Source organism: Choloepus didactylus, chromosome 13 (genome assembly GCF_015220235.1).
Source record: "Choloepus didactylus isolate mChoDid1 chromosome 13, mChoDid1.pri, whole genome shotgun sequence".
Classification (NCBI taxonomy): Eukaryota; Metazoa; Chordata; class Mammalia; order Pilosa; family Megalonychidae; genus Choloepus; species Choloepus didactylus.
The window spans coordinates 96,171,165-96,198,262 of record NC_051319.1 but is presented as its reverse complement, the minus strand read 5'-3'; the positions used below and the strand labels follow the sequence as shown (position 1 = coordinate 96,198,262).

General features: G+C 48.0%; 1 protein-coding gene and 1 non-coding gene across 3 annotated transcripts; one reads left to right on the top strand and one right to left on the bottom strand.

The window, feature by feature from the left end:
- Positions 1 to 3,371: 3,371 nt before the first annotated feature.
- SPARC (secreted protein acidic and cysteine rich) lies at positions 3,372 to 26,937 on the top strand. Of its 2 annotated transcripts, none has more exons than XM_037801844.1 (10): positions 3,372 to 3,515; positions 12,940 to 13,009; positions 14,381 to 14,443; positions 15,087 to 15,174; positions 16,648 to 16,769; positions 18,922 to 19,042; positions 20,673 to 20,806; positions 22,963 to 23,111; positions 25,145 to 25,293; positions 25,761 to 26,937. In XM_037801844.1, the coding sequence occupies exons 2-10, from the start codon at positions 12,953 to 12,955 to the stop codon at positions 25,787 to 25,789; spliced, it is 912 nt and encodes a 303-aa protein (XP_037657772.1). In that variant the 5' UTR covers positions 3,372 to 3,515; positions 12,940 to 12,952; the 3' UTR covers positions 25,790 to 26,937. The 2 variants fall into 2 exon arrangements, with proteins under 2 accessions (XP_037657772.1, XP_037657771.1); XM_037801843.1 differs by having other exon boundaries at positions 3,374 to 3,515; positions 14,378 to 14,443.
- LOC119508613 lies at positions 22,221 to 22,327 on the bottom strand. The gene has a single exon (XR_005211516.1). It is a non-coding gene; the product is annotated as a U6 spliceosomal RNA (small nuclear RNA).
- Positions 26,938 to 27,098: the final 161 nt, after the last annotated feature.

The following is a 27,098-nucleotide window of genomic DNA, read 5'->3' as shown; positions in this document are numbered from 1 at the left end:
TATAAAAATGGTAGGAATGAAAAAGAAGACAAGGAAGGAGAAAAGAAAGAAGAGGAAGAACAAGAGGAGGGAGAGAACTTCCTGTACTGGGCAATTCTAGCCACACATTCAGTTACATGGGAAGGCCAAGCTCTCCCTAACTCAGGGTATTGGCGCTTAGTCTCCCCTGGGCTGGAGTGATCTTCCTCCAGCTCTTCTCACTAACTCCTTCCCATCAGCCAACTCTTTTCTTAATTCTGTCTCCTCCAAAAGGCCTATCCTGACCACCCCATCTAAAGTAGTTCCTGTTACTCTCATATGTCATTCTGTTTATTTCATTCACAGAACTTACCCCAAGCTGAAACTAGTCTATTACCTGCCTCCACCAATTAGAATATAAGTTGCATGAAGGCAGAGTCTTTGTCCTACTTATGGCTACGTCCCTAAAGCCTGATGCAAGATACAGTAAAGGTTGGTTGAATGAATAAATGTGGTAACTGGTGTTCTAAAAGGTGTAGGGGTCCTGAACGTCTTGCTGATGAGAACATTACCAAGGCAGGGGCCAGTAGAGCATCCTCGAGTCTGAGGCTGTGGCTGGGCTGCTAGATCAGAAAGGGCAGGGTCAAGGTAGAGGGGGTGGTGCCAAGAAAAGCACAGCTGGAGAGTGGTTGGAGGGGGTGGGGGCAAGCAGCAGGGACCCCCAGGGTATTGACTCCTCATTTTGCAAGATGGAAAGCTGATACAACCTGATGTTGGATTAGCAACCTAGTTAAGGAGAGGGCTGCCATATGACTGTGTTCTCTAGAGCCCTCAAATGTCAGAACTGAAAGGAGACTTAGGAGGAGGTTAGAGTGTAGTGGTTAAGTACTTGGGCTCTGTTGTCCCTTAAACCTGGATTTGAATCTCTGACCTTCCATGTACTTGGTGCCTGAGCTTGGGAAAATTACATATCTGAGCTTCACTTTCCATCTCTTTAAAACGGGGATAATAACAGTTCCTACTTCCCAAGGATGAAATCAGAAAATGTAGGCAAAGTGATCAGCTGAGTGCTAGACACACAGCAGGTGTTTAACAAATGCTGGTTCTTATTGCTGCTATTCTGCTGTCTGGTCCATTTTTGCAAGTGGAGAAGGTAAAGCTCAGATGGGCCAGGGATGAGTCCAGAGTCACCCAGGGACAGAGCAGGGACTTGCACCACACCTGGCCCTGTGTGTGCTTCTCTCCCTTCCTATAAAGCCTTTGGTGGTGTCAGGAGGACCAGCCTTAGTCCTAGTGGTCTCCCCTCCCAGGTCAGAGCCATCCTTGATTCAGAGGCTCTTGCTCCCCCAGGGTGTTCTCATCCAGGATATAAAACCTATCAAGTTTTCCTTTTCTGAGGGATTCTGGCTCAGGGTCTCCCCACAAATGGGATCTCTGTCCCAGAACTTCAGTCTAACCCCAACCAGCTTACCACTTTCAGGTAAAGACTGCAAATGGTTCCCTTGACTCATTCTTATCAGAATTGACATCTTTGTTTATTCAAAAAGCACAAAGTTTCAGTCAATTTTAGTCTTCATGATGTCTGGGAGCTATAGCAACCAACCCTATAAAAATATATACATGTCCGGATGTCAAAACAGATATCTGGGAATTCAGCTAGCAGCTTGTTTTGAACAGCCAAGGCAGAGCATCAGCTCTTGGCTTTGGGACCAGGGAGAGGCCTTGGGATCACTTGGAGCAGAAGCTCCTTTACTGGATTACTGACCCCTTTGATAAGCCCACAGAAGCCATGGACCTTCTCTGCAGAAAAACACACAGACATCTAAATGTTTACATTCAATTTTTGGAGGTTCAAGGACCTCTTGAAGGCCAGGGTTGGGTGCTGGTCTGGGCTAGAACCCTATTAGAGACAAGTGCCTGATTTTTCAGATAGATAAACGACATTGCATGCATTCCCTGATGAAAGCACTGACTTAGAGCTTCCCTGTGCTGGGCTCTGTTCAGGCACATGGAACCCTGCTGTGAACAAGACGCTGTCCCCCTGCTGCTGTGGAGCTTCTTTTTAGTGGAGGAGACGAACACTTTCTGATAGTGAAAAGTGCTACAAAGGAAATAAAACAGTGCAAGATGATGGACTGTGCCTGCGAGAGAGACAAGGAGACTGACTTAAATTGGGTGGTCAGGGAAGGTCGCTCCAAGGAGGTGACAACAGCACAGAGACCTGAAGGTTGAGAAAGATTCAGGCACAGGAAAATCAGATGGGACAGTGTTCCTGGCAGAGGTAGGAGCAAGTGCAAAGACCCTGGGTGGGAGCAACTTGGGGGTAGTTGAAGAACTGAAAGGAGGCCAGTGTGTCTGGAGCAGTGAGCAGGGAGGGGTGTAGGAGGAGAAGAGGCTGGTGAGAGAAGCAGGGGCCATATGATGCAACAGTTTATCATAGAATATTTTCTGCTCTTTCCATGGTATTTGAATCCAATACATCCTTCAAGGTCCATCTCTTCTGGGAGGACTTCTCCTCCTGCTCCAACCCAAGGGGCTCTCCCGTTCCTCTGAGCCCCCAGGATAAGCCGCGTGTGAGTGTGAGCATGTGTAAGGCATGTCCTCTCAGCAAGACCCCAAGCTCCTTCAGGATAGGCACCAGGTAGTTAACTCTTGTCCCTCCCAGAGCGATGGGCATGGGATATTCAACCAAGACCCGTTGCACTGAGCAATTCATGTAGCATAAGAATGAACCAAGTAGAATGCAGTATCAGACTGTAGAATCAAAGACTTACCTATACCACTTTTAGCCAGGTGAACTCAGGCAAGTTTCTAGCCTCTATGAGCCTCTGCTTTTTTTTTTTTAATCAGGAAAATGTGTGTAATAATAATGCCTACTTCAAGGAGTTACTGTGAAGATTATTAAGTCCTCAATAAAAACTCTGGCTATTGTTACTTGTATAATTATTATCAATATCATCAGTCAGTTTATCTGTTGCATACTAATGACACAGGTCCCCCAGCTAGAAGTCTAACCCCTTATGTGTCTATTAGTGGAGCAATTAGAGTGTTTAAAAACAAAAAACAAAAAACCACACCCCAAACCGTTAACAACGATGCCACCCTTGGCAGCTTCTCTTGTCTGTACATAGGCGAATCCTAGCCTTGCCGTTTGCCACAGATACATTCCGACAACCCCCTCGGATTGCTTTGCCCTCCTCAGCATTGCCTAATATTCGATGGTTCAGAAAGGCCCTCCCTCGCTCTGGCAAACCAGGGTCTGTTTAGGCAGATGAGGCAGGCGGGGCTGGGGCCTCTGCTCAGGACAGCCCACCGCAGGGAGAGGAAGAAAGAAATGAAAGCCAGAGACAACTTGGGCTGTGGGGAGAAGGAGGAGGCCGGGGAAAGGAGGAGGGAAGGAGGAGACAGAAGAGGAGGAGGGACGGCGGGGTGGAGGGAGATAGACCCAGCCCAGAGCTCTGAGTGGTTTCCTGTTGCCGTCTCTAAACCCCTCCACATTCCTGCAGACCTTCAGACTGCCCGGAGAGCGCTCTGCCTGCCGCCCGCCTGCCACTGAGGTATGCGCCGCCCCTGCCTGCCTTTCCCTTCTGTAGGTGCATCAGCCCGTACACCCCGGGTCACTCCTCCAGCTCATGTGCCAGGGAGGGGAAACGGTGCAGAAGGTCGGGGATGGGGAGTTGCACGTCTCCTGCGGGTTCCATCACTGCCTCCTTTACGGGCAGCGCCCCTGGACCTGTTGCCTGTTGCTTTCCCGAAGCTAATCTCACTACGTCTTAGGGAGTTCCCCCCCCCCACTCTGGTTTCACAGGCTGCCTGCCTGTCTTCTTTGCTCCCTTTGCAAATGTGGCAGCCTCTTCCTTTCCTGGGAATCGGATCCGCTCACAGCTGCGGCAGGGACCCAGCTGGAGGCCAGTCTCTCCTGCTCTGTTCCAGGAGAAGAGACTTCCTAGACTTGCCTCCTGTTCAGGGACTCTGTTTTCCAAAACAGAGTTTGCACAAATGATAATTTGATCTCCAAAAAGCAAAGGGGAAAGTTTCACCTTTTGATCAGGACTTCCAGAAGACTCCCTCTCATTCTACCCCCTCCCAGACCCTCTCTCCCCTTCTACACACACTCAGGTGCCATTTGGCCCAAAATGGCCCCATCAGACAGTTGGTCTTGGGTTAAACATTGGCCCACTCAGCACTCCATAGGATGGAAAACAGAGGAACTCACCAGCAGCAGCGCTTAGTTTTTTTAGATCTGAAGGTTCTAGACATCAGATACCATCCAGCCTCTGCACTGGATCCTATGGGAAACAGGAAGGGGTGGGGAGGTGGACTAAAAAGGGGGAAGACAAGGCAGAGAGAGTTTCAGGGCAACCTTCTTGCACCTCTGTGCTTTGAGAAGGGTAAGCCCTCTCCAGGACTGGTGTCCAGCCTGTTAAGAGTGATGGTCTTCTTCAGACAAGCCCCCTTCCGTTCTTCACCCTCATTAGCTCCACTGACCAGTTAGCCGATGGGTGGATTTCCTGCATGTCTTGAAGCACACCAAAGGAACAGGGGGCACGTCTTCCAGTAACACCAGTCTACCCAGCAGGGAGCAGAGAGACATACATTTTCCTCAGGAAAGGACAGCATTCTTGGTTTTCACCAGCAATTCTGATTGCTTGGTTTTCATTTCTAATTCTAATTGCTTGGTTTTCACCAGCAATTCTCTAGGGATAAATTTCTTTACCCCACCAAGTGCTGGTGGTACAGTGAAAAGGAATCAGACTGTTCGGTAGGACCCCAGGTTTAAGGCACACATATTATGTGTGATCTTAGGTAGGTGTCTCCTCTCCACTTAGTGTCTCTGTCTTAAAGCAAGAGGCTGGACTGGAGGGTCTCAGCCCGACAGCCTCTGCATCTTCCAAAGGAAGGTCTCTGGGAGGAATCTATGAGTTGGTCTTGAATGGGCCTTGAATGGGCAAGTTCCTTAAAATTGCATAGTGTGTGTATGTGTGTTTGTGTGTGTGTGAGTGTGTTTATGAGAGAGGGAGAGGGAGATGGAGAGAGATACAGAGAGAGAAAAAAAAAATTTTTCACAGTCTTCAGCCAAGATCTTCTCAGTGAGATGCACGATCCCCAAAATGGCCAGAGCATGGTGTGAAGGGTGTAGTAGGGCAGAATGCGGAGGGGAAGCAAATGTACATTTGTAGGAGGATTAAACATTTTCAAATGGGAGTGGTTGGGGGAAAGAGAGAGTTAACTCACAGCCATCAGCTGCCACATCGACAAAGCCTGGAGCAAAGTAGGGGGTGGGGGTGGGGGTGGGAGGGGTGGGAGAGGGAAGCCTGGAGAAGGAATCAACTTTTCAAACTTTCTCCAAGTCCCACCCACCAAAAGGCTCTTCTCTGCTGTGACTCACCCTCAGAGGAATGCGAGTTGCCACGGTAACCATTTTTTTTCAGGGTCTCTGCCTGCTGGCTGGGAGGGCATGCTGGGAACACTCAGAGAACATCAGCCTCAGTTTGAATGTCCCCCACTCCAGCCCCAAATACAAGGGCAACAGCAAACTCTAGGCACTGTCCTTCTGATCTCCGAGGACCCCAGGGCTGCTATGGGCTGGGATAAACTCCCCACACCAGACAGGGTGTTTGAAGACCTGGATTTTAGTTGCAGCTCTGCCCCAAAGGTGCCACTTGACTTTGAACTAATTGTTTCTCTTTTCTGTGCCTCAGTTTCCTCATTGGTTAAAGAGCAATAAGGGCAGCCTCCTCAAAGGGATATTGTGTGGCTGAAATGGAATAATGCATAGGGAAGCACTTTGTAAACTGTGGAGAACCAACCGGACGCGATGGGTTTTTAGAACTGATGGCTATATGGAATCCAAAGAATTGGTGAAATCATTCTCAGCTTTTTTTTTTTCCCCCCTCTGGCAGCATCATCATCTTGGGGCTTGTATAGAACTTCCCTTAAATATGCTGACAGGCATAATTAAAAAAATATATTGCTTAAATTCATTTTGATGTGGGAACCTTCTTGTGTATTTCCCAAGAGGGTTGTACCCTCTAGTGTGAAAAGAGCATTGGCCAAGGGCACCAACAGAAGTGGGTTCTAAATCCTGGTTCATAACCTTGGGAAAGACCCTTTCCCTCTCTAGGCCTCAGTTTCCCATTATGTTAAATGAGAGATCTAAGCTAGATGTTCTAGCTTCAGGCATTCTTCTAGCTCTGAAGTTCTGAAGCTCTGAACCTAAATCCCAAATGCTGCCTTCATTAGAAGGCATAATTGGCCTGCATTTTTAACACCCACCCATCCCATCCCCTAAGATGAAAAGGATACAAGCAAGGAGGGGCTAGAGTATCTTGGGTTGCATAAATCTTTATCTGCCTTTAGAGATTCGTCCACCAAATACTGTAGCCAAGGTTTGCTTCACAAGGTCAGCTTCCCTTGCTGAAAATAAGCTATAAATAGGCAGAGATAGTGGAGGAGAGGAAAGAGCTTGAGGATATAAGGCAAACAGTGGAATATTGGCTTTTGAGGTTAGTTAGATAAATAAGTGTGCAGAGATAAACAGGAACAGACACAGGGACACAGACTGTAAACACTGAGTTCACCAACAGGTACCCACTGGTGCAGCTAAAAATAAATGCATCAACACAAATGGGCAGACACAAAGTCGTCCACTCACATATCTCTCTCTGAATGATACCTTGACTTAAAAACAGACAATTTCCAGGTACACATCTTGATGCATATGCAAATTGGCCCTCACATGCACGGGCCAAAACAAACAGATGCTGGGTCAAGTAGACACACATATAGGTTCTCAAGACCATATCTAACTTATGCAGACAGACAATTGGATGTGCAAACACACATGTGGACACAGTCAGACATTAACTACAGATTATTTCAAGGAGACGGACACTTGGACACATATATACCCCCAGACCTCAGTTATGGTTTACAGAGAGAGGAACTGAGGCTCAGAAAGGGAAAATAACTCACTTGAGGTCACATAGCAAGCTGGTGTCTGAGCCAAACTTCCATATGTTTGGAAACATCCAGACATTCACCCCCCCAGGGACAGTTGCATTGAGCAGGGCCAGGGACAGTGAGTAGTGACTTGACAGAAATATTTAGAGAAACAGCCTCCTCCTCATCTAGGAGGAGGCATCTTAGATGGAATTAACTGTTTTCACTCATCAAGTCATAAAGCTTGATGTCTGTTGGGAAAATATCAATTGAGACCCCAACTCTTTCTGGAGCTGGGTCCTTTCAGGAGCTTGGTATTAATCCCTCTCATTTGGGGATCTCTGTGGGCCATCTTGTGTAGTCATGGCATTAGGAATCCAGTCGGATCAGATAAAAAAAAAGGTGAACATATAGATATTTCCAAACATCTGGAAGTTTGGCTTAGATACCAGCTTGCTGTATAAACTCTGTGAGTTATTTTTCCCTCTCTGAACCTCAATTTCTCAATCTGTAAAATGAGAAGCATGGCAAAGAGTTTTCACATGGCTTGCCAACACCGATCCATTTGTAGTGGCTTCCAGAAGAACTGTGTTCAGGATTTTGAAGTTACCCCAGGTTCTGGGAAAAAAGGTCTATGTTTGATTAGTAATGTCTGCCACATGCACAGGAGGGGCAGGCGGAGGCATGTGTGCCACGTATTTGCTATCTTTAGTATCTCGTGGGCCTCTCCGGATGTGACAGCCTGGACACCTTGATATTATTTTTCATCCCCTCCATTTGTGGTCACCTCTGTTGTAGTTGTGGCCCCTAGGGGGAGCACAGGAAGAGAGGCTGAAGCTCCACCCCGAGCCTCTTTAACCAGGGTGAAATGTGGCATTTTGGATGCCTTTATGGAATCTCAGTTAGGCTAATTTCAGCTTTAAAGTCCGGAGCCACTTCCGAAAGAACCTCACCAAAGCTAGGCTCGAGTACCCACGACACCCTAAAAGTTTCTCTGAGCTTCCTCCCTTCCAGCAAGAATTATTAGAAGTGGAAAGAGAGAATCAACAGGTAAGTTGGGAGAAGTAATAATCTAAAAGGCCTCTGCCTGAGGTGACTCAGAAATTCAGAGCTAAAAGGAGATTTAGGGACCACCTTGCCCAAGGGTTTTCAAACTGCATTCCCAGGAGAACTTAGGGATCCTCAGGAGTGTCTCAGGGGGGTGTCAGAGTGCGTAGTACTCCATGCCCCCATCTCAGCTCCACTTCTACCTGCTTTTTTTTTTTTTAATTTTAAGATTATTTATTGAATAGAAAGTATATTCATATGTTTCAACAAATGCAAAATGGTTTTAGCTGTTTCATATATGGGACTTCTGCAGAGGACTTATTGAAAGTAAAGATGCCCCGGTTTACATAATTTTGGACACTTCTGATCTAAAAACACCTCTTCATTTTACAGAGGGGTGGAGGGTAGGCTAGGTCAGGGAGTAGACGGGACTTCCCCAAGTTTACGGGTGAGCTGCAAGCAATGCTGCTAAGACATGGTCCCAGAACGCCTGCCTTCCACATCATGAGCCACCTCCCAAGTGGCTGTGGCCGCTCCCTGGGGTGTGAGCAGGGGTGCAGTGTGGTCCCAGCGGCCAGGCAGTGCCACCTCCCTGGCCCGGCTCAGTCCCCCTCAGGGGAGCCCATCTGCCCTCCTTCCAAGTCCCGGATCCCTGGCAGGCCTGGCGCATGGCTCCTTTATTAACCTCTAGACTTGTTTTCCTCACTTTGGGCTTGTTTACCAGAACATGTTTTTGGAACCCTTTGTCTCCAAGCCAAACAGTGGGAGCCAGAGGCCTGGCTTCTGCCAGCAGCCCAACTAAAGGCCAGCCAAGGGAAACGGCCTTCATCACTGTGTCCTTTGGAGGCTGAGCAAGGTCTCCTTTGTTCCACCCCAAACACCTCTGCCCCCCAGTGCCTACAGACAAAAAGTTGAAATTCTTGCAGTTGTGGGGGGGGGGGGGATTTTCTGAGATCCTTAGATTTTTAAGATGCTCTTCGAAACAACAGCATTGAGCCCTCAAGGTAGATATGTTGTTATAAAGTCACTTTCTAAAATTCCTGTACTTGCTAAGCAGCAGAGCTGGGATTTGAACCTGTATACTCTGACTCCAGAGCCCATGAACTTACCTTTAGCTATACTACCTCCACAATAGTTGTGGGTGCTCTGCTTAATATGGTAGCCACTAGCCACAGATGGCTATTTAAATTTAACTTAATTGAAATTAGATAAAATTAAAAATTCAGTTTCTCATTTCCATTAGTAACATTTTAAGTGCCCAATCACATCATGTGGATAGTAGCTACCACATTGGGCAGTGCAAACAGAATATTTCCATCATCTCAGGAAGTTCTGTTGAGCTGCTCTGCTCCATATACTCTTTCTACTCATATCAGATTTGCTGACTGCAGCTCAGATTGTGTGCTTCACATTCTAAGATATGATTCCAAGACACGTGGTCTAAAATTCTATAACTCTGAGATTTCCTCTTGGTTCTGACATTCTGTGACTCTTTGGAGGTCCCTAGGGAGGCCCTTCATGTTTTTAAGGGAGATAAACTGGGGGGCTGGCTGTACTTTTCCATTCCCAGTGTCTTTCCAAAGAGAGAGAAGTGACCTCAACTTCGGGTCCTGCTGGCAGCCAAGGATGGGTTTTCAGCCGTCTCCAGAGCAAATAAAGGCAAAAGGAAGGGACTCGATGTGCGGAACAGGAGGCTTTGGCGGCGGGGCAGGGGTGGGGGGTGTCTGCATCGATGACCATCAAGCCAAGGGAAACACACCTCCTGCTCCTCTGCTGGCCCAGGGTCCTTTCCCTCCCAGCACCTCGGGCTGGTTCACAGCCCGGCTGGGCTTCTTCAGGTGACTGCCTGGGAGGGGCAGGCTCTGAGGGAAAGTGTGCTGCTGTGAGGAGGCAGCGGCGGGGCATGGGTGGGGGGTGTCTGCCTGCCTGGGTCCTCCCAGCCCTGCCGCTCCCTCCCTGGGGCTCTGGGCAGCTTTCTTCCCCTCTCTGGGCCTCAGTCTTCTCAGCTATACCACAGAGCCCCAAGTGGGATACTGGATTATGAAAACACTTTGAAAAGAAGAAACATATGCACCATCACTAACAGTGAACTAAAGAGATACAAAAGGGAGAGGTTTCACATAATACCATTTTGCCAATTGGATAGGGAGAGTCTGGTCGTTGGATGAGACATCTTCATATTTTTACGTGGCATGCTGGGCCTAGGCTTGATTGGAATAGGATGTGTGCACAGCCAGGTTTTGAGGACTGGAGTTTGGCCTTGTGTTCTGACTTTGCTGGGTTACTTTGTAGGATGACCTCCTAGCTGCTTTGGCCAGTGGTGTTCTAGAGAACCTCAGAGAGCTTTCATGGGTGTGCAGGGGTCGTGGGTATGTGCCCAGGAAGAATCCAGCTGCTCTCCTTCCCTCCCATCCCATCATCCAGAGGGAAGAGGTTCGGCGACTGGGAATGAAGCAATGGGCACCAGAAAGAACTTAAACTTTGGAAAGTAACTCCAAGATTTCATATTCTTTTCTTAACACTCTTTCTGCTGCACTTCTCCCCCATCTTCACCCTGACTGAAGCACGCTGAGCCCAGCTTGGTGAGAAGGCAGGCTTGCCACCTGGGGATAAGCCCGAATGTTGCATAATATTGACCAAGTACATTCTCCATCTTGACTTCAGATTCCTTGTCAGAAAAGTGGGACTAAGAACCCTTCCATGCCTGTCTGCCTACCTTCCAGTGCATTAGAAGGCTCCAAAAGGATAGTATGTTTGTGGGAGTGTTTTAGAAACCATAAAGCACTACAAGACTTGAATTCCTTTTCTCTCCTGGCTGCGACACTAGGGAGGGAGGTGTTAGACAAGGTGGGTGTGCAGGAAGATGGTGAGGAGGATGGAGAGAAGAGCCAGCAGATCCCCTCCCTGGTTGAAGAAGGGGAGCCTGCTACCCCTGCCCAGAAGAGAAGCATCTGTTCTCCAACTCTCTGACCTGATGCTTATTAAATTTCCAGACTCAGCTGGGGTATTTCTCCAATGACAGGGCTTCTTGGAAAGCCCAGGCAGGGTGACTTTTTTTTGTTTTTGCTGCTAGTCTTGCTTTGATCCTTTGACTTCAATCTTAGACAAAGTCCTTCATTGATGCTTACTCCCCTGTTCCATTCGTCCAAAGCTACATGCAGGAGTTGTTTTGTTTGTGTCTTCCAAAGGGGAACACAGGAAGGGAGATTTTTCCACCTTTAGGCCTGGGGAAACAAGCTTTACAACTGTGTGAAGGAGAGAAACATTCCAGAAACCAGCTGGAATGGGAGGGCTGGACTCCTCTGGGTGTTGGGGCCATAGCGAAGCAATGCCAAGCTCCTAGTTCAACTCCTTTAAATTGTTTTATTTCATGCAGACTTCATGACATAGGGAGTGAGATTTAAGCCCAGTAAAGGATAATTATAAAGTCTGCTCTTCCTCTGCTTGTTGTTGCTACCCAGATATTTTAATACAAGCGAAGATGGGTGACATGAGAGGTAGTGATGGCGTGTGCCAAGACTAGCCAGTGCCTGTGGCATTGTGGGGGTGTTTTAAGGGCCTAGCCTACCGCTCAGGAAGAAACCCCAAAGTTTCTTCACCTACTCTAACCAAGTGGTAACCAAGATCTAGAGAGGGCAAAAGACTTACCCTAGAACCACAGCAAGATAGCATTGAGGTATATAGCAAGAATCTCTAGCATTTAATTCCAAGCCAAGTATTTTTCTCATGATGCCAGGGTACCTCCCACCGAGGTGCTCAGTCACTGGGGAAGTGTCGGAAGGAACCAGCAATGATGAGACTGATATGAAGTTTAGGGGGACAAAAGAGGGAAGACATGGCTGCTGCTCCCCTTGGCCGACAGGCTGTCCTGGGGCAGGGGGAGAAGCTGGTTCTGTGCGGCCAAGAAGGATGGCCAGGATCACCCAGAAGTATGAAGGAGGTAGCTTTAGGGCTCCCTAAATCCATTTCTTTGGCAATGAAGTCCATTTAGTTAGAACAAGAAATCAAATGTCCTGCCATGGATCCTTAGTTAGGCATGGCATGGTGTTGAATCACCAAAGGAGATTCTGCTCCAAAATCCCTTACAGACATGAATTTATTTTATAAGAGTCTGTCTACAGCTCAGCGTCAGACGGTCGTAGCAGGAACCAGGGGAGGGGGATTTTTTTTAGATCTCAGCCAACATCCTTTAGCTGTGAAAGGGAAAAAAGATAACACATAACCCCGGCAAGAATTTGGATAGAGTTTCCCTGGAGAATCCAGAGGGCTGACACTTCTGGGTAGAAAGGAGAAGAATGCAGGCATCCTCATTTGCAAGACCATTGTTTGTTGTTTTAGAGTAAAGATCTCATTGTCTCAAGTTGGCAAGAAGTTGTGGTCTATTAACTTTTTCCACTGAGGGGGTGGTGGGGGAGGTGGGGAGAGGAGGAAGAAGAGGAGGAGGAGAGCTTGGGGTATAGTTAAAAAAGGAATCCTCAGACATCGGGGTTTGAATGGCCTTAAAGATGATCTGGTTCAGCATTGCCCAAACTCGTTAAATCACTTTAAAAAACTGAAATGAATTTATTGAGAAAGGAGGTTTTATATCATTACCATAAATGGAAAAATCTGTGCGCATTTGCCATAAATGGAAGGAAACTGTAAAAATAAACACAAAGAAAACAAAGCAATTTTATCAAATTCCAGCTGGATATAGTTTCCTGCGGAGGCTCTGAGTCACAGCTGCTCTCCGTTTGGTAAAAAGGGAGCTGGGATAAATGTCAACAGAGAAGTTGAAGACATGTTAGCACCACACTGAGACTTTCTCTGATGCAATCAGAATTGAAAGAGAACCGAATGGAAGCAACATTTCCCCATGTGGTTCATTATCGTTTAATGCTGTTCCCTGTGCCATCTAAAATTATCCTGTGCATCACGGGAATTCAGCCTCAGAAGGAACACTCTATCAGGAAACCTCCCACTCACCAAAGTCTCAATTTCTCCTTCCTACAGTGTTCCCAGCACCATGAGGGCCTGGATCTTCTTCCTCCTTTGCCTGGCCGGGAGGGCCTTGGCAGCCCCTGTAAGTACCCGAGGATCACACCTTCTTAGGCTTATCTCCTACCACCAGGTCCAGGGCTGCTGAAACTGCCAGCCTTGGATGGTCAGAAGGGACTGTGCTTCCCCATCTTCCATTGGTTGTCTTGTTGTCTTGGGTTAAGGACCATTGAGTGGATGTTTCAGAGAAGAGAGATTTTCATGTAATGTGAAGTTCATCAGTCAGAGCTCTCCATAAATGGAAGAGGATTGCTTTAGAAAGAAGAGAGCTCTCTGTGATATGAGGCATTCAAGCAGAGCTAGAGGACTTCTGTTCGGGTTGATGTTAGAAGGGAGTCAAACCACAGAGGAAGGGATGGTTTAGTTTCTAAACCAGTGAGGATTATTTGGTTACAAGCAAAGTCAGACTTTGATCTGACTAAATTAGGGGAAAATGATATGGGGGTTGATCATAGAAGGGAAGGCGCAGAGGAGGACTGGGTAAGGGCAGTTCCAGGATCTGGGAGGCAGGAACTGAAAGGACAGTCTCTGGGATATTGTCATCTGAATGAATCCGCTCCAACAGTTTTCACTTGATGCATCTTGAGAGAATGCATCAAGATGAAAAAATTCAGGAAGAGCCTGTCTGGCTGGACTGGGGTCCTGGGCCTGCTTGTTGGCCAGGGAGGACCAAGCTCCTTGTCTGAGAGGCAGTCCCTCCAAGAATTGTATGCGGAGGGCAAGGAGTGTTATCCAAAGCTAAACTGGAAGGCATCACCAGGCAGGCAAAAAGAGCAGTTTCTTTCCATTGTGATTCCCTCTTCCTCTCTTCACTGAGGGGGTGTGAGTGATGGGAGACCCTCTTGATCAGGCTGGTAGATTTTGACAAAAGACTTGGCAAGGTTGGCATTAATTTTAGAAACAGTCCCACCAGGCCAGGGGCCTTGAGGTATATGTTTTCTCACCTCTTCCTACTCCAAGTTGAAATGGCAAAAAGGAATCACCAAAAGTAAATAAATAAATAAAAATAATATCATACTTATGGGGAAGATAATAACATTGGCTATAATTGATTGTGTTCATCCCTCTATGGGTCTCAGTTTTCCCATCTGCAAAATGGGGTCAGTTGCCCTGGATCACTGGTTTTTTGACTCTATAAGAATTCAAAGCAGCAGAAACGCTTTTTGAAGCTAAATCTTAGATAGAAACCCCAGATATAAAATCCGTAAAAGAGGGGCTGCTCCAGTGTTCCCTGGGGCCCACATGTTAGGCTTCTCCTTTGCTCTCTTCCCCTCACCCATCCCAGTGAGCTGTTCTGCAAGCTCCCCCAGCTTTAGTGTTCCAGGCCTGAGGTGCTGCAGAGGTGAACCTGAACCTGGCCCCACCCTCTCTAAACCCCGTTTTCTCTTTCCAGCAACAGCAGGAAGCCCTACCTGATGAGGCGGAGGTGGTGGAGGAGACCGTGGCTGAGGTGGCCGAGGTACGTGGGTGGAGACCCCAGACCCCTGGCCCCTCTCTGCCCACATCCATTCCCTGGGGAATCCAGGGGTCTTACTACTGGAATGGAGACAATTGTCCTCTTCCCATTTGCACACACAGCACACATGTAAATCCTGTGCATCCCCCAAATCCTGACACAGACACACCCTGAATGCTTCCCAAACCTTCCTTAGAACCCCACAGTTTGCAGCCATGATTTGAAATTTTCTGTTTTTCAGGCTGTGGTACAATTTTTATTTCCATGATCACCCATTGTCTTCCCTTCCATAAAACGGATGAAAGGGGAGCTGCTCTGGTGTGGCTGCCTGGGGTGGAGGGCTCGGCATACCCTCTTGCCCTAACACCCTTGTGGCCTCTGAGGCATCCCAACAGAATTCCAGGGCAGTACAAAACAGATTTAATCCATATAGGATTAAATCTAAATTCTGGAGCCCAGCATTTGTGCTCTCTGTACCCTGTGCCCAACCCACCTTTCCAGCTTCGTCTCACACTATCCCCTTGTGGGTACCCCAAGCCTCAGGCGGGTTATTTCCAGGCTGTCCCTGACCACTCCCCACCCCTCTCCTCCAGGTCCAGCATGGAGGTGGGGATTTATTTGACTCCTTCTTCTCCCTCCACCCCAGGTTCCTGTAGGAGCCAACCCAGTCCAGGTGGAAGTAGGAGAGTTTGATGAAGGCACTGAGGAAACTGAGGAAGAGGTGGTGGCTGAAAGTATGTCCCTTCCCTCTGACTTGATGCCCCCAGTCTTTGTCCTCTGCTGCCTGGGCCTGGAGGGTGGGGACAGGCCTACGTGAGGTTCCTTCCCAAGGAAATGCAGGGCGGGTTCCTCAGTGGCTGCAGAGGAGAAACAGCTTTGATTTAAAGGTTGGGAGTATTCTTTGGTGCACAGTCCGCTGGAATCTGGGAGAGATCTATTTATAGTCAGGCGATCCATGCTGTGAAGGGCAGGAAGGGAAATTTCCCAGCTGGATGTGACCTTTGTCCTCATTCCAAAGTTGAGATTCACATTCCCACTGAGGTCACTGGTCACATCTGGTCACTGAGCTCCCTGATGCCCTCTGTCCAGCCCAGTCCCCACATGGGAGCAGACCTGTGGATACATCAAGTGCTTTCATACTCATTAGCTTATTTGATTTTCGCACAGCCCTGAGGAAATGAGACCCAGGATCCTGACATAAGTCATGTAACATTACCCATGGCATTAGTGCCAGAGGGAGAGAAGTGACCGATGCTTCCAGCCCCAGTCCACCATTCCTCAGAGTAAAGAGGCACTGTACCCAAGCGGTAAAGAGCATGAACTTTGGAGGCAAATCAACCAGGGTTTGAATATAGTCTTGTCCACTCTCTATGCACATGACCTTGACAGCTTGCTTAGTTCCTCCAAGCCTCAGCTTCCTCATCTCTAACATGAGAACAATGAAGATGGTAGACCTTAGCCCTAGGAGTATCGGAGGGTTATGAGATAAAGCACAAGAGCAGTTGGCCCTGTGCCTGTCAGGGTGGATATCTAACAAAGGATGAATAAAATACCCCCCAAAAAAGCATCAGCAGGAAAAGGCTCTCATTCTGAGGAGAATAGCAGGTGTTTGGACAGAGCTGGATAGAGTTTGTTGGAACAGAAGGCTTTCTACTGAGTCATGTTCCTTCCCTCTTCTACACCCAACTAATCCGGTGTTTATCAGACACAGCCGGGCTCTGTTGTTCCACGTGGACCTCTGGGCGCTTCTCCCTTTTCCTCTACAGCCACTTAAGTCTTTTGTTGGGCCTCACAACTCCCTGGCTCTGTAACAACAGCTGGGCTTTCCAAGTCATTCCAGAAAGTCTATTCCAGAATCCAGAAATGTCCAGCTATGATTGGTCAACTAAGAGCTGGGACCACAATGGTTGCTTCTATCCTGGTGTAGGCTGTATGGCCTCTAGGGTTTCTGGGTCCCAGACCAAAGATCCAGCTCCCAGATGAGCACCTGACCCTGACCTCAGTCTGAACCTCTAACCCCCAGACTGAGCCAATTGCTCTCCAAATGCTGACTGCTAGGATCAGCAGAACAGGGAGGACTCAGGGCTGCCTACACCTAGATTTGGGGCCACAGCCCAGAACTGTCTGCCCAAGGATCGGCCTTGACTGGGTTGGTGTGGACATGCTAGCCAAGGAGGTGCTAACTCCATGCTCTTGCTTTCTACCAGACCCCTGCCAGAACCACCACTGCAAACACGGCAAGGTGTGCGAGCTGGATGAGAACAACACCCCCATGTGCGTGTGCCAGGACCCCACCAGCTGCCCTGCCCCCATTGGCGAGTTTGAGAAGGTAAGAGGCAGAGGGATGGGAGACTGGGCCCTTCTGAGCACAGAGGTTCTGCCCAGAAATCTGTTGGCTTGGTGGTTCTATGACTTGTAGTATCAGAGGTCCCTCACTAGATCTAGATACAAAAAAGAAGTGGTGCATCAGTGAGTCTGCCTAGCTCTTGATTTCTCCAGCAACCCGTAAGTATTTATTTATTCAGCACCATGAGGTTTCCAAGTTCTATGCTAGACTCAGAAGAGAATATATCAGCCTCAGCAGGCACTGAGGTAGAGGCTTCCTGTACTTAGGGAAGCAGCTTAGCAAAGCATCAGGTCCAAAAATGAGTGTTCTGGCGTCAGGCTGCTTGACTTAAAAAACCCCATCTCCATCACTTTTTAGCTGTGGAATTTTACCTAAGTTGCTGATCCTCTCTGAGTCTCAGTTCTCTCATCTCCAAAAAGGGGGCTAAAATAGTCCTTATCTCATAAGACTGTTGTGGGAATTTGTCAGATAAATGCTTGGTACATAGTACCAAATAAGTACTATTTATTTTTCTATTATCTCTCAAAACTCATTCTACCTCCAGTAAGACTCATTCATTCATCTATCAGTCAATCCATCCATCTACCCAACCATCCACTCTTCCATCCACTCATCCATCCACTCACCCATCCATCCACCCACCATTCATCCACTCATCCATCCATCCATCCACCATCCATCCACTCATCCATCCACCCACCCATCCATCCATCCACTCACCCATCTGCTCACCAATCCATCCACTCATCCATCCACCATCCATCCACTCATCCATCTGCTCACCCATCCATCCACTCATCCATCCACCATCCATCCACTCATCCATCTGCTCACCCATCCATCCACTCATCCATCCATCCACCATCCATCCGTCCACCACCCACCCATCCATCCATCCATCCACTCATCCCTCCGCTCACCCATCCATACACCCATCCATCCAAGTCAATATATATTGAGCACCTACCAACCATTTAGCTAATTGCAATACAGCTTAGGGCAGCAAATCTGGTACCAGCATCATTCCCACAACCTCTCATGGAGCTTCTCCACCTTCATCTGTCCCCATTAAAGCATATCTTCTGGGATCCAGATTTTAACATCATCATGAATTCTTTCTCCTCCTCACCCAGTATATCTCATTGGTCACCAATGCCCTTCGATCCTCTCTGTGGAGTATATAAGCAATAGATACTGAGTACCTGCAGGATATTCAACACAGGCCCCCGTCCTCCTGGTACAGCTACTACTGCCTTTGCCCTCATTCAGCCCCCAATGTCTGCTTGACCACCCCCATGTTCAGAGATTCACTAAAAAGGACTTACATGACTCAGCATATAGTTGCACTCACAGCTAAGATTTATTACAGTTATGCATTAAGGATACACAGTGGCTCCTAAGGGGAAAATACACAGGCAGAGTCTGGAGGAATCCATGTGCAGGCATTCTCATGCTGTCCCCCTCCCACAAGGGGCCACACAGGGCAACTCTTCCCCAGCAACAAAAATGCAGCAACATGTGTGTATTTCTGCCTAGCGGAGCCCATTAGAGACTCAGTACCCAACGTTTTAACTGTGGCCTAGTCACACAGACACCCTCTGCCCAGGACATCCCAAGAATCCTGACTCCCAGAAGGAAAGCAGACATTCAACATAAACCACAGTGCCTGGACAAGCAGTTTAAACCCAAAGAGTCCCTTTTATCACTTAGGAAATTTCTATAACAGTGTAGGGAGCTGATTACCAGCCAAGTTCCCAGAAGCCAGCCAAGGGTCAACCTCCCAAGCAGGCCCTTCTAAGGTTAACCATCTTGGGCCTGCTCTTAACCTCTTTTCTGCACACTGCCTTTTCCCATCCCCATTTTAATTCAGTCTTCACATGTCTTCCAGGTTTGTTTTCTCACATCTCAGCTGTGATTGAGTCATGCCTCTGCTCAGAGATAGCAGCTTTCAGCAGGGGCTGAACATTGGCCTGGAAGCCCAAAGAGTGGGTTCTTGGCCCAGCCCCACCACTAAGCCCCTGTCTGACTTTGGGCTAATTGTATTCCTTGCTTGGCCCTCAGTGTCCCTGTCTCTGGAAAGGGTGAGGATGGTGGTACCAACGAAGGAGGGGTTTGTTCTATGCTTTGCCTACAGGTGTGCAGCAACGACAACAAGACCTTTGACTCTTCCTGCCACTTCTTTGCCACAAAGTGCACCCTGGAGGGCACCAAGAAAGGCCACAAACTCCACCTGGACTACATCGGGCCTTGCAAATGTGAGTCTCTCCTGGGGCCCTTGCAGCCTCCCGTCTCAGGGAGAGGACACTCAACTGGCCCTCGTGCTGGCAATGCCCCTCCATGGGAAGACCTCCTCCCCATTCTGAGTCTCAGGGTTCCCGTTTATATGAGGTGATTAGCATCCTCTCGGCTCTGAGTTCCTGACATTTCCTGCAGAAGGAATGAGCTACTGTGGAAGCACACGTTTAGGGAGAATTCTCACTACCATTCAAAACAACTGCATTTCTTTTCTCTAATCATAGGAAAGTTCTTATGTAGGGCCAACCCAAATTTTTCCTGCTTCAACACTGCAGAGCAAAACTGAGGTTCTATCTGGGCCTGCAAAATGTTTTTAAAGTATTTAAATTTGAGTGCTTTAAAATAGGGGCATGCCTGTCCAGTTCCTCTTAGGCCCTGCTATGCAGCATTATCTTATCCTGGGCCCTTTTACTCCTATCTGCCACTCTTAAGACATAGGATTAATTGCCCTCTTCTAGAAACCTGTATGTCAGGTGTTTGAGGGAAAGGATGCCAAGTTGTTTCTGGCCTTTTATTAGTGATCCCAGCTGCAGATTCAGCTGGCCAAGGTGTTGACAGCCTCCCTATCATCTGAAACACTCAAGGCCACACCTGCTCTCCTCTGCAAGACAACATCCAAGTGTGTCTGGTATGTTCTGGCACCAGATGGCACTAAGGAAAGCTGCTCACCTACCTCAGGTGTACAGGGTGCAGAAAGGTAGAGGGGGAAACAAGGTTCTCCTGTGGTCAACCATACTTTTCCAAATATGGGCTGCAGAGGACGAAATGAGAAGGCACAGGCCTGGAGAAGGAGGGTTGGGAGAGGAACTGTTGGTGGAAAATCTTGGGCAGTGAGACTAAGGAGACAAGTGGCATTTGCTGTCATCTGCCCACCCACCCAACTGCTAGTATTCCCATCACAGATGTTCTTCTACTCCACTGGAGCTCAAGAAGGTAGTGGTCCCGACCCATAGAGGGGCTTTCCATAGGTACACAGGTGAGGGAAGAACAAACCCCTGAGTCCCAGGCAACCACACTCCCCTGACACCAGACGAGGCTCTGATTATATGGCCTTGAGAAAGCCCCTTCACTCTATGGTAACTTCAGTGTCCACATCTGTCCACTAAGAGGGGCGGACTTGGGTGAATTTTCCAGTACAGACCTTCTTAGATTCTAGGTTCCAGAGACCAGGATGGGATCATGATCTCTAAGAAGGATCTGGTGGTTAAGCATGGCTTCCCCTCCCTCCCCCGTGCTAAGCCAGGCCTCCTATGAGCATGCCCAGGGCCATAACCTGGAGAGGTGCAGGGCCCAGCAGTTGCAAGGGCAGCTGACTTAGAGTGAACCATTTTGCCCAGGAGACAGGTCTTTGCATTTTTCCATTTTCAGAGTGTTCTTCCCCCCACACTAGATCCTTGTCATATAAAGGAACTATGGCCTGGAAAGGGGAGAAGGGAGAGGACAAACCTCTTTGCCAAGGTCAAGGATAGAAGTGGTTGTAGAGGAGGACACAGGGTGGGGGAGGAGACTGGCTCAGGAGATCAGGGCAGCATGAGGGCCCCCGGCAGGGAGAGTCGGGGTCTGCGCTGACCACTTTTGTTCTGCATCTAGACATTCCTCCCTGCCTGGACTCTGAGCTGACCGAATTCCCCCTGCGCATGCGAGACTGGCTCAAGAATGTCCTGGTCACCCTGTATGAAAGGGATGAGGACAACAACCTTCTGACCGAGAAGCAGAAGCTGCGAGTAAGTGGTGCCTGCCTGGCTCTGAGCTGCACTGCCCCTGGCCCCAGGCTGGCTGAGGTCCACAGTCCCTAGAAGTATCCTTCAACTGTGAGCCTACATTGTAACCCAGAAGGCGGTATATGTCCCGGGGTCTGGGACACACGGGGGACACAGACTTCTCCTCACTGCCCTGGGAGGCTCATGACACACACTGACATCTTAAAGGCTCTGAGAAGTCCTGGAATGACCTGTTCACTTTGTTTAACCCTGTGGTAAACTAAAGAAACTCCCCCCACTCCCCATTCCTTTTTTATTTTCCATTCTGAGTCAGTGTTTCTTAAACTTTGGTGGACATAGTAAGCACTTGCTGAATGCAGATTCCTGGGCCCTCCCTCAGACCTAAATTAAATCTGGGAAACAAGAACCCAGAAGCTGCATTTTTTTTCATTTTAAAATCAGTTTTTTTTTTAAATTCAGTTTTATTGAGATATATTCACATACCATACAATCATCCATGGTGTACAATCAAGTGTTCACAGCACCATCATATAGTTGTGCATTTGTCACCACAATCTATTTTTGAACATTTTCCTTATGCTAGAAGAATAAAAATAAGAATAAAAACTAAAAGTAAAAAAGAACATCCAAATCATCCCCCCATCCCACCCTATTTTTCGTTTAGTTTTTTTTTTTTTTATCTTTTATTTTATTTATTTATTTATTTTTTAATTCAGTTTTATTGAAATATATTCACAAACCATACAGTCATCCATGGTATACAATCAACTGTTCACAGTATGATCATATAGTTATGCGTTCATCACCACAATCTATTTCTGAACATTTTCCTTACATCAGAAAGAATCAGAATAAGAATAAAAAATAAAAGTGAAAAGAGAATACCCAAACCATCCCCCCATCCCACCCTATTTGTCATTTAGTTTTTACTCCCATTTTTCTACTGATTTTTTTTCAATTTTTTAACTTTGTTTATCAAAAAATTAAAAACAAACAGGCAAACAACAACCAAAAAAAACCCCACATTTCAAACAAAGCAATGGATTAAGGAAAACAAATAACCTAAAATAACTACTTTGCTTCCAATATGTTCCTACCATACCCCAAGAAAATTAATAAACCATGTCCAAACAGAGGAGTAAGAAAAACAAATAATCTAAAATAACTACATTGCTTCCAACATGTTCCTACCATACCCCAAGAAAATTAACAACCCCTAAGAAAACAAAGGAATAAGAGAAAAAAAAAAAAACCTAAAATAACTCTATTGCTTCCAACATGATCTTACTATATCCAAGAAAGTTTACAAACCATAATCATTCCTGAGCATTCCCATAACATTGAGATTACCCTCCATAGTTTATCTGTTCTTATTAGATTATCATTCCCCCTCCACTAATTGGTATCTCTAGGTCCCAAAAATATGGAACGCTTCACGAATTTGCGTGTCATCCTTGCGCAGGGGCCATGCTAATCTTCTCTGTATCGTTCCAATTTTAGTATATGTGCCGCCGAAGCAAGCACTCGTTTAGTTTTTGTCCCCACTTTTCTACTCATCCATCCATACACTGGATAAAGGGAGTGTGATCCACAAGGTTTTCACAATCACACTGTCACCCCTTGTAGGCTACCTTGTTATACAATTGTCTTCATAAGGCAAGGCTACTGGGTTGCAGTTTGATAGTTTCAGGTATTTACTTCTATTATTCTAATACTTTAAAACCTAAAAAGGGTTATCTATATAGTGTGTAAGAATGTCCACCACAGTGACCCCTTGACTCCATTTGAAATCTCTCAGCCACTGAAACTTTATTTTGTTTCATTTTGCATCCCCCTTTTGGTCAAGAAGGTGTTCTCAATCCCACATGCCAGGTCCAGACCCATCCCTGGGAGTCATGTCCTGCATTGCCAGAGAGATTTACACCCCTGGGAGTCAGGTCTCACATGGGGGGAGGGCAGTGAGATCACCCGCCAAGTGGGCTTAAAGAGAGAGGCCACATCTGAGCAACAAAGAGGTACTCAGGGCTCCCCCCTCATTTTGAGCCTTGATTTTGGCTGGTCTCCACCTGCTCTGGCCTTCTGTCAGCGGTGGGAGGGGTCTTCACTGGCCTGCATGGTCTCCCCTGGACCTTTTGTGGCAATGCTCTCGGCTCCAACAGGTGAAGAAGATCCACGAGAATGAGAAGCGCCTGGAGGCCGGAGACCACCCTGTGGAGCTGCTGGCCCGAGACTTTGAGAAGAACTACAACATGTACATCTTCCCCGTGCACTGGCAGTTCGGCCAGCTGGACCAGCATCCCATTGATGGGTAAGACCTCAGGCTCCCAGGGACCCCAGCGACCTGCTCTGGTTTGGCCCTGGAGTGGACAGAGTCATGGGTTAGGTCTGGTAGGAGCTCTAGATTTGGGCTAGAAAGGCTCTGAGCAGCTCTACTGTTCCTGACCCTGGAGCCCACAGTTTGCCTAGGGGTTGGGGCAGGAAGGAACAGGCATCCGGAGAAAGGATGCAGAACTTTGAGGGAGAAAGCAGTAAGATACTCACTCATTATGCTAAAAGAGAGGGAGGTCACAATCTACTGAAATACCTCCTTAACCCTGCACATGCTGGGGCTTGGGGACCCACTAGTTGAGGGAGAGTAGGTTAGGAAGGAATGCTAGACACCAGGGGTGGCAGGGGCTGAGGTGGGGCAGCAGGGTCCCCGGGGGTGGCTGTAGCCTGCACACCCAAGGTCCTTCAGCAGAACAGTTGGCCAGTTAACAAGCATTTATTGAGTGTCTATTATGTGCAAAGCTTTATTCTAGGCAGGGGGATTTAACAGTGACCAGTACGGACACTTGTGCCTGCCCTCATGGAGCTCACATTTTGTATGATGATTTGGTCATAGGGATCTGCATCTCACAAATGAAAGAAGAAATAAAAAAGTTTCCAGGAAGGTGCCCATGGGGGTTTGCTCCATAAGGAGCTGGGCAGGGGGTTCATCCTTGTCACCACCTTCTGGCCATCTCTTGCTGTGTGCCTTTTGGAGCCTGATGAAGAAGGAGCAGCCCTGCTCACCTGCCGGGGGGTGGTGTGCAGTGCTGTGGCCGGGGAAGCTCTGCTCTGGAATGCTCCCCCTTGCTCCTGCCCACCTGGATGGCCTTCCTGGGTGGCGGGAGTTTCCTCAGCTCTGGGAAGCTCCCAGCTGCTTCTCTCCCAGGCTGTTTCCATGGCTGGAATCCAACTGAGCCGCTCACTGGGGAGGGGAGAGAAGTCATGGGGGGACACGTGGAACTCAGGCTGAGCGATTGGGTCTTACCACAATAAAGAGGCCTCGAGGGAAGTTGCCAGATGGAGCTGCCAGGACTGTGCATCTGGGAAAGCACTTCAGCCCTGGGCTAGGGGACCCATTCTCCTCCTCTTCTTGTCCCAGAGCTGTAGTGGGGCCTTGCCTGAGTCCCTGGGCCCCTCTGGGCCTCAATTTTCCCAGTAGTACAATGAAGGGGGTGGGGTGGGGTTGTCCTTCAAGTTCAAACAGTGTGTGATGCTTTCCATGAGTTGGGTGGGGCTGGGTATCTGGAATTTAGAGAGAAAATTGGGATCACATTGTTCCCTGGGGCCCCTTGGGGGAGAATATTTTGGGGACAGCTAATTGGGGGCTCTGGGGAACAAAGAAAAACTCATATATATGCTCTGGGAGTCCAAGGCCAGCAGGGAGAAGAGGGTGGAATACAGAGGAGATAAAAAACAGACGGGCCTCCCTCTCAGCCATTAAATAATATACAAAAAAAAAAAAAAAAAAGAAAGAAAGAAAGCTCTATGGATAAGGGGAAAGTTCTCTTTGACTCTCCCTGCCAACATCAGTTCCTTCCCATACCCCTCCCCAGAACTCAACACTATTATCAGTTTGTCTCTCTTTAGACCATTTTCTGTGCATCTGCACCTGTATACATGTGTTTTCAATAGAAAAGCTACATTGTTGTTTCATACCAGATTTGATCTGCCAGAAGCAGAAGTGCTCAGTATTTTAACTTGAAGTGTCTCTGCCCTCAACTCTTAGCCAATTAGGAACAATTCAGTGCACCAAGAGGTCTTTGTTATTGAGCCCACGGAACCTCATAACCGGAAGGGCCCTTAGAAATTATGGCCAATGCCTGCCCCTATTTGATGGATAGAGAAACTGAGGCTCAGGGTGGAGCAGGTCAGTGGCAGAACTGTGGGTAGACTCAGGATCCTGATTTCTCATCCTGCTGCGAGCATCCTTTTCTTCTGTGCTGCAGGGGCTCACTCCCCCGGGCCATCTCCCCAGGCTGGGGTGTGCGGCTTCCCCATGCTTCATGCCCTCCCCTGCCTTCTCCCCCACAGGTACCTGTCTCACACCGAGCTGGCCCCACTGCGTGCCCCCCTCATCCCCATGGAGCACTGCACCACACGCTTCTTCGAGACCTGTGACCTGGACAACGACAAGTACATTGCCCTGGACGAGTGGGCTGGCTGCTTCGGCATCAAGCAGCGTGAGTGTCTGAGCAAAGGGTCTGCGGGCTGCTGTGCTCCCCAGGAGGGCTGTGGTCTCCCTCCCTCGCTCTCTGTTCTATCTGTGTGTCCGTCCTCTCTCCGCCCATTTGACTCCCGTCTGCTCTGCCTGTCTGGCTTGGTATCGCTCTCTCAGGCTGTCTTCCTGACCCTCCTCTGTCCATCTGACTGCCTCTTTCTCTCTCCCTTCCTCAAACATTAGCGCTCACTTTGTGCCAAGCTCTATTTAGGGAACTGGCAGGCTCATAGGGAGGAAACAGGAAGTGTAACTTGGCAGCATGTGTCAAAAGCCGGGAGACCAAAGCTCCCCTGACTTCCTGTGACTCTGGGCAGGTTGCCCGGCCCCTGGTCCTGGGGACAGGTAGGGGGTTCCAGGGACCCCGTGGGAAGCACGTCTCCCTTGCTCGGGAGCCCCACTTTAACTTTGCTCTCTTTTCTTGCTTTGCAGAGGATATCGACAAGGATCTTGTGATTTAAATCCATGCCTCCTGCCGCAGTATCCGGATTCTGTCTCTCTGACCCTCCCCTTCCTGTTTCCCCCAAAGTTTAAAATGTTTGGATGGTTTGTTGTTCTGCCTGGGGACAAGGTGCTAATATAGATTTAAATGAATACATTAACGGTGCTAAAAATGGAAATTGTAACCCAAGTCATGACATTCTTAGTGGTAATTCTTCTCTTACGGTCTCTTACCCACTAATGGTCCCATTTTTCTCTTGCCATTTGCAACACTGCCCACTGTCTTACTGGACTATGGGTGGAAACTCTGATCTGCTCCTGTCTTCCTTAAACAGGCTTTGCATCTTCTGATTTTCTCCCTACTTCTCTGTTTGAAACTAACACTCACCGAATCAGACTTTGTGTTAATTTTATTTCAGGGTGTTGGCTGCCTGGCGGAATCTTCCCCAGATGGCCAGGAGGTGGGCAAAGGAAAGTAACAGATGTATGATGTTGGCAAGGATGTTTCTGGGACTAGAGGACAAGAGGTGGGAGAAATCCTTGCAGGATCAGAACTGCAGCTAGCAAGTCTCGTTTGCCTGAGGCAGCCACCGAGAGAAAACAATCTGGGGCCTCGTTAGGAAAACATATAAACTCGCACATGACCCAGTTCCTCACCCTTTCCCCCCTCACCTTTCACAGCAGTTTCTTTCCACATTAGGCTGTTTGTTCACACTTTGGGGGCTGAGGACCACCAGTCCTCCATAACCCCACAGAGCCTCTGGGGGTTGGACCACCACTCGCTACAGGGCTCTCTCCTCCTAACTGCCTTTGGGAGATGTAGGCTTCTCGGGGCACTGGGGACTGGGCAGCCATTTCGGGCAGAAAGGCCAAAATCAAGAGCGAGACATAGAAAGTTGTAAAATAGAAAAAGTGGTTTGTGAAATTTTTTTTTCCTCATGTTTGGATGGCTTCATGAGGTTTCTAGCATGTTCCTCCTTTTTTTTTTCCTTCTTTAATCATGAGAAATCTTCAAAGTCAATGGGATGTTCGTATCTCACAGGCTGAGAACTCGTTCACCTCCAAGCATTTCATGAAAAAGCTGCTTCTTATTAATCGTGCAAACTCTAGCCATGATGTGAAGAGTTTGGCAAATCTTTCAAAATAAAAAGTAATGAATTAAACTGCCTTCCTGAGTGATTTTGCTGGTCTTACATGGAAACATACCCAAACATGCCCACCCAGCGCTGGACAAATGCGAACCTTTGCAGATACTCTATTATGCATTTGTACACACACTGTACACACAAGAGGCTTAGACACACCCAGAGAAGGTAAGGTTCCTATAAG

What these genes read in the sequence shown, in the direction of transcription:
- SPARC (XM_037801843.1), top strand. Translation starts at nt 12,953, where the DNA reads ATGAGGGCCTGGATCTTCTTCCTCCTTTGCCTGGCCGGGAGGGCCTTG. An exon ending in CCGTGGCTGAGGTGGCCGAG is followed by an intron (nt 14,444 to 15,086) that starts GTACGTGGGTGG and finishes CCTCCACCCCAG; the next exon opens with GTTCCTGTAGGAGCCAACCC. An exon ending in GGAAGAGGTGGTGGCTGAAA is followed by an intron (nt 15,175 to 16,647) that starts GTATGTCCCTTC and finishes GCTTTCTACCAG; the next exon opens with ACCCCTGCCAGAACCACCAC.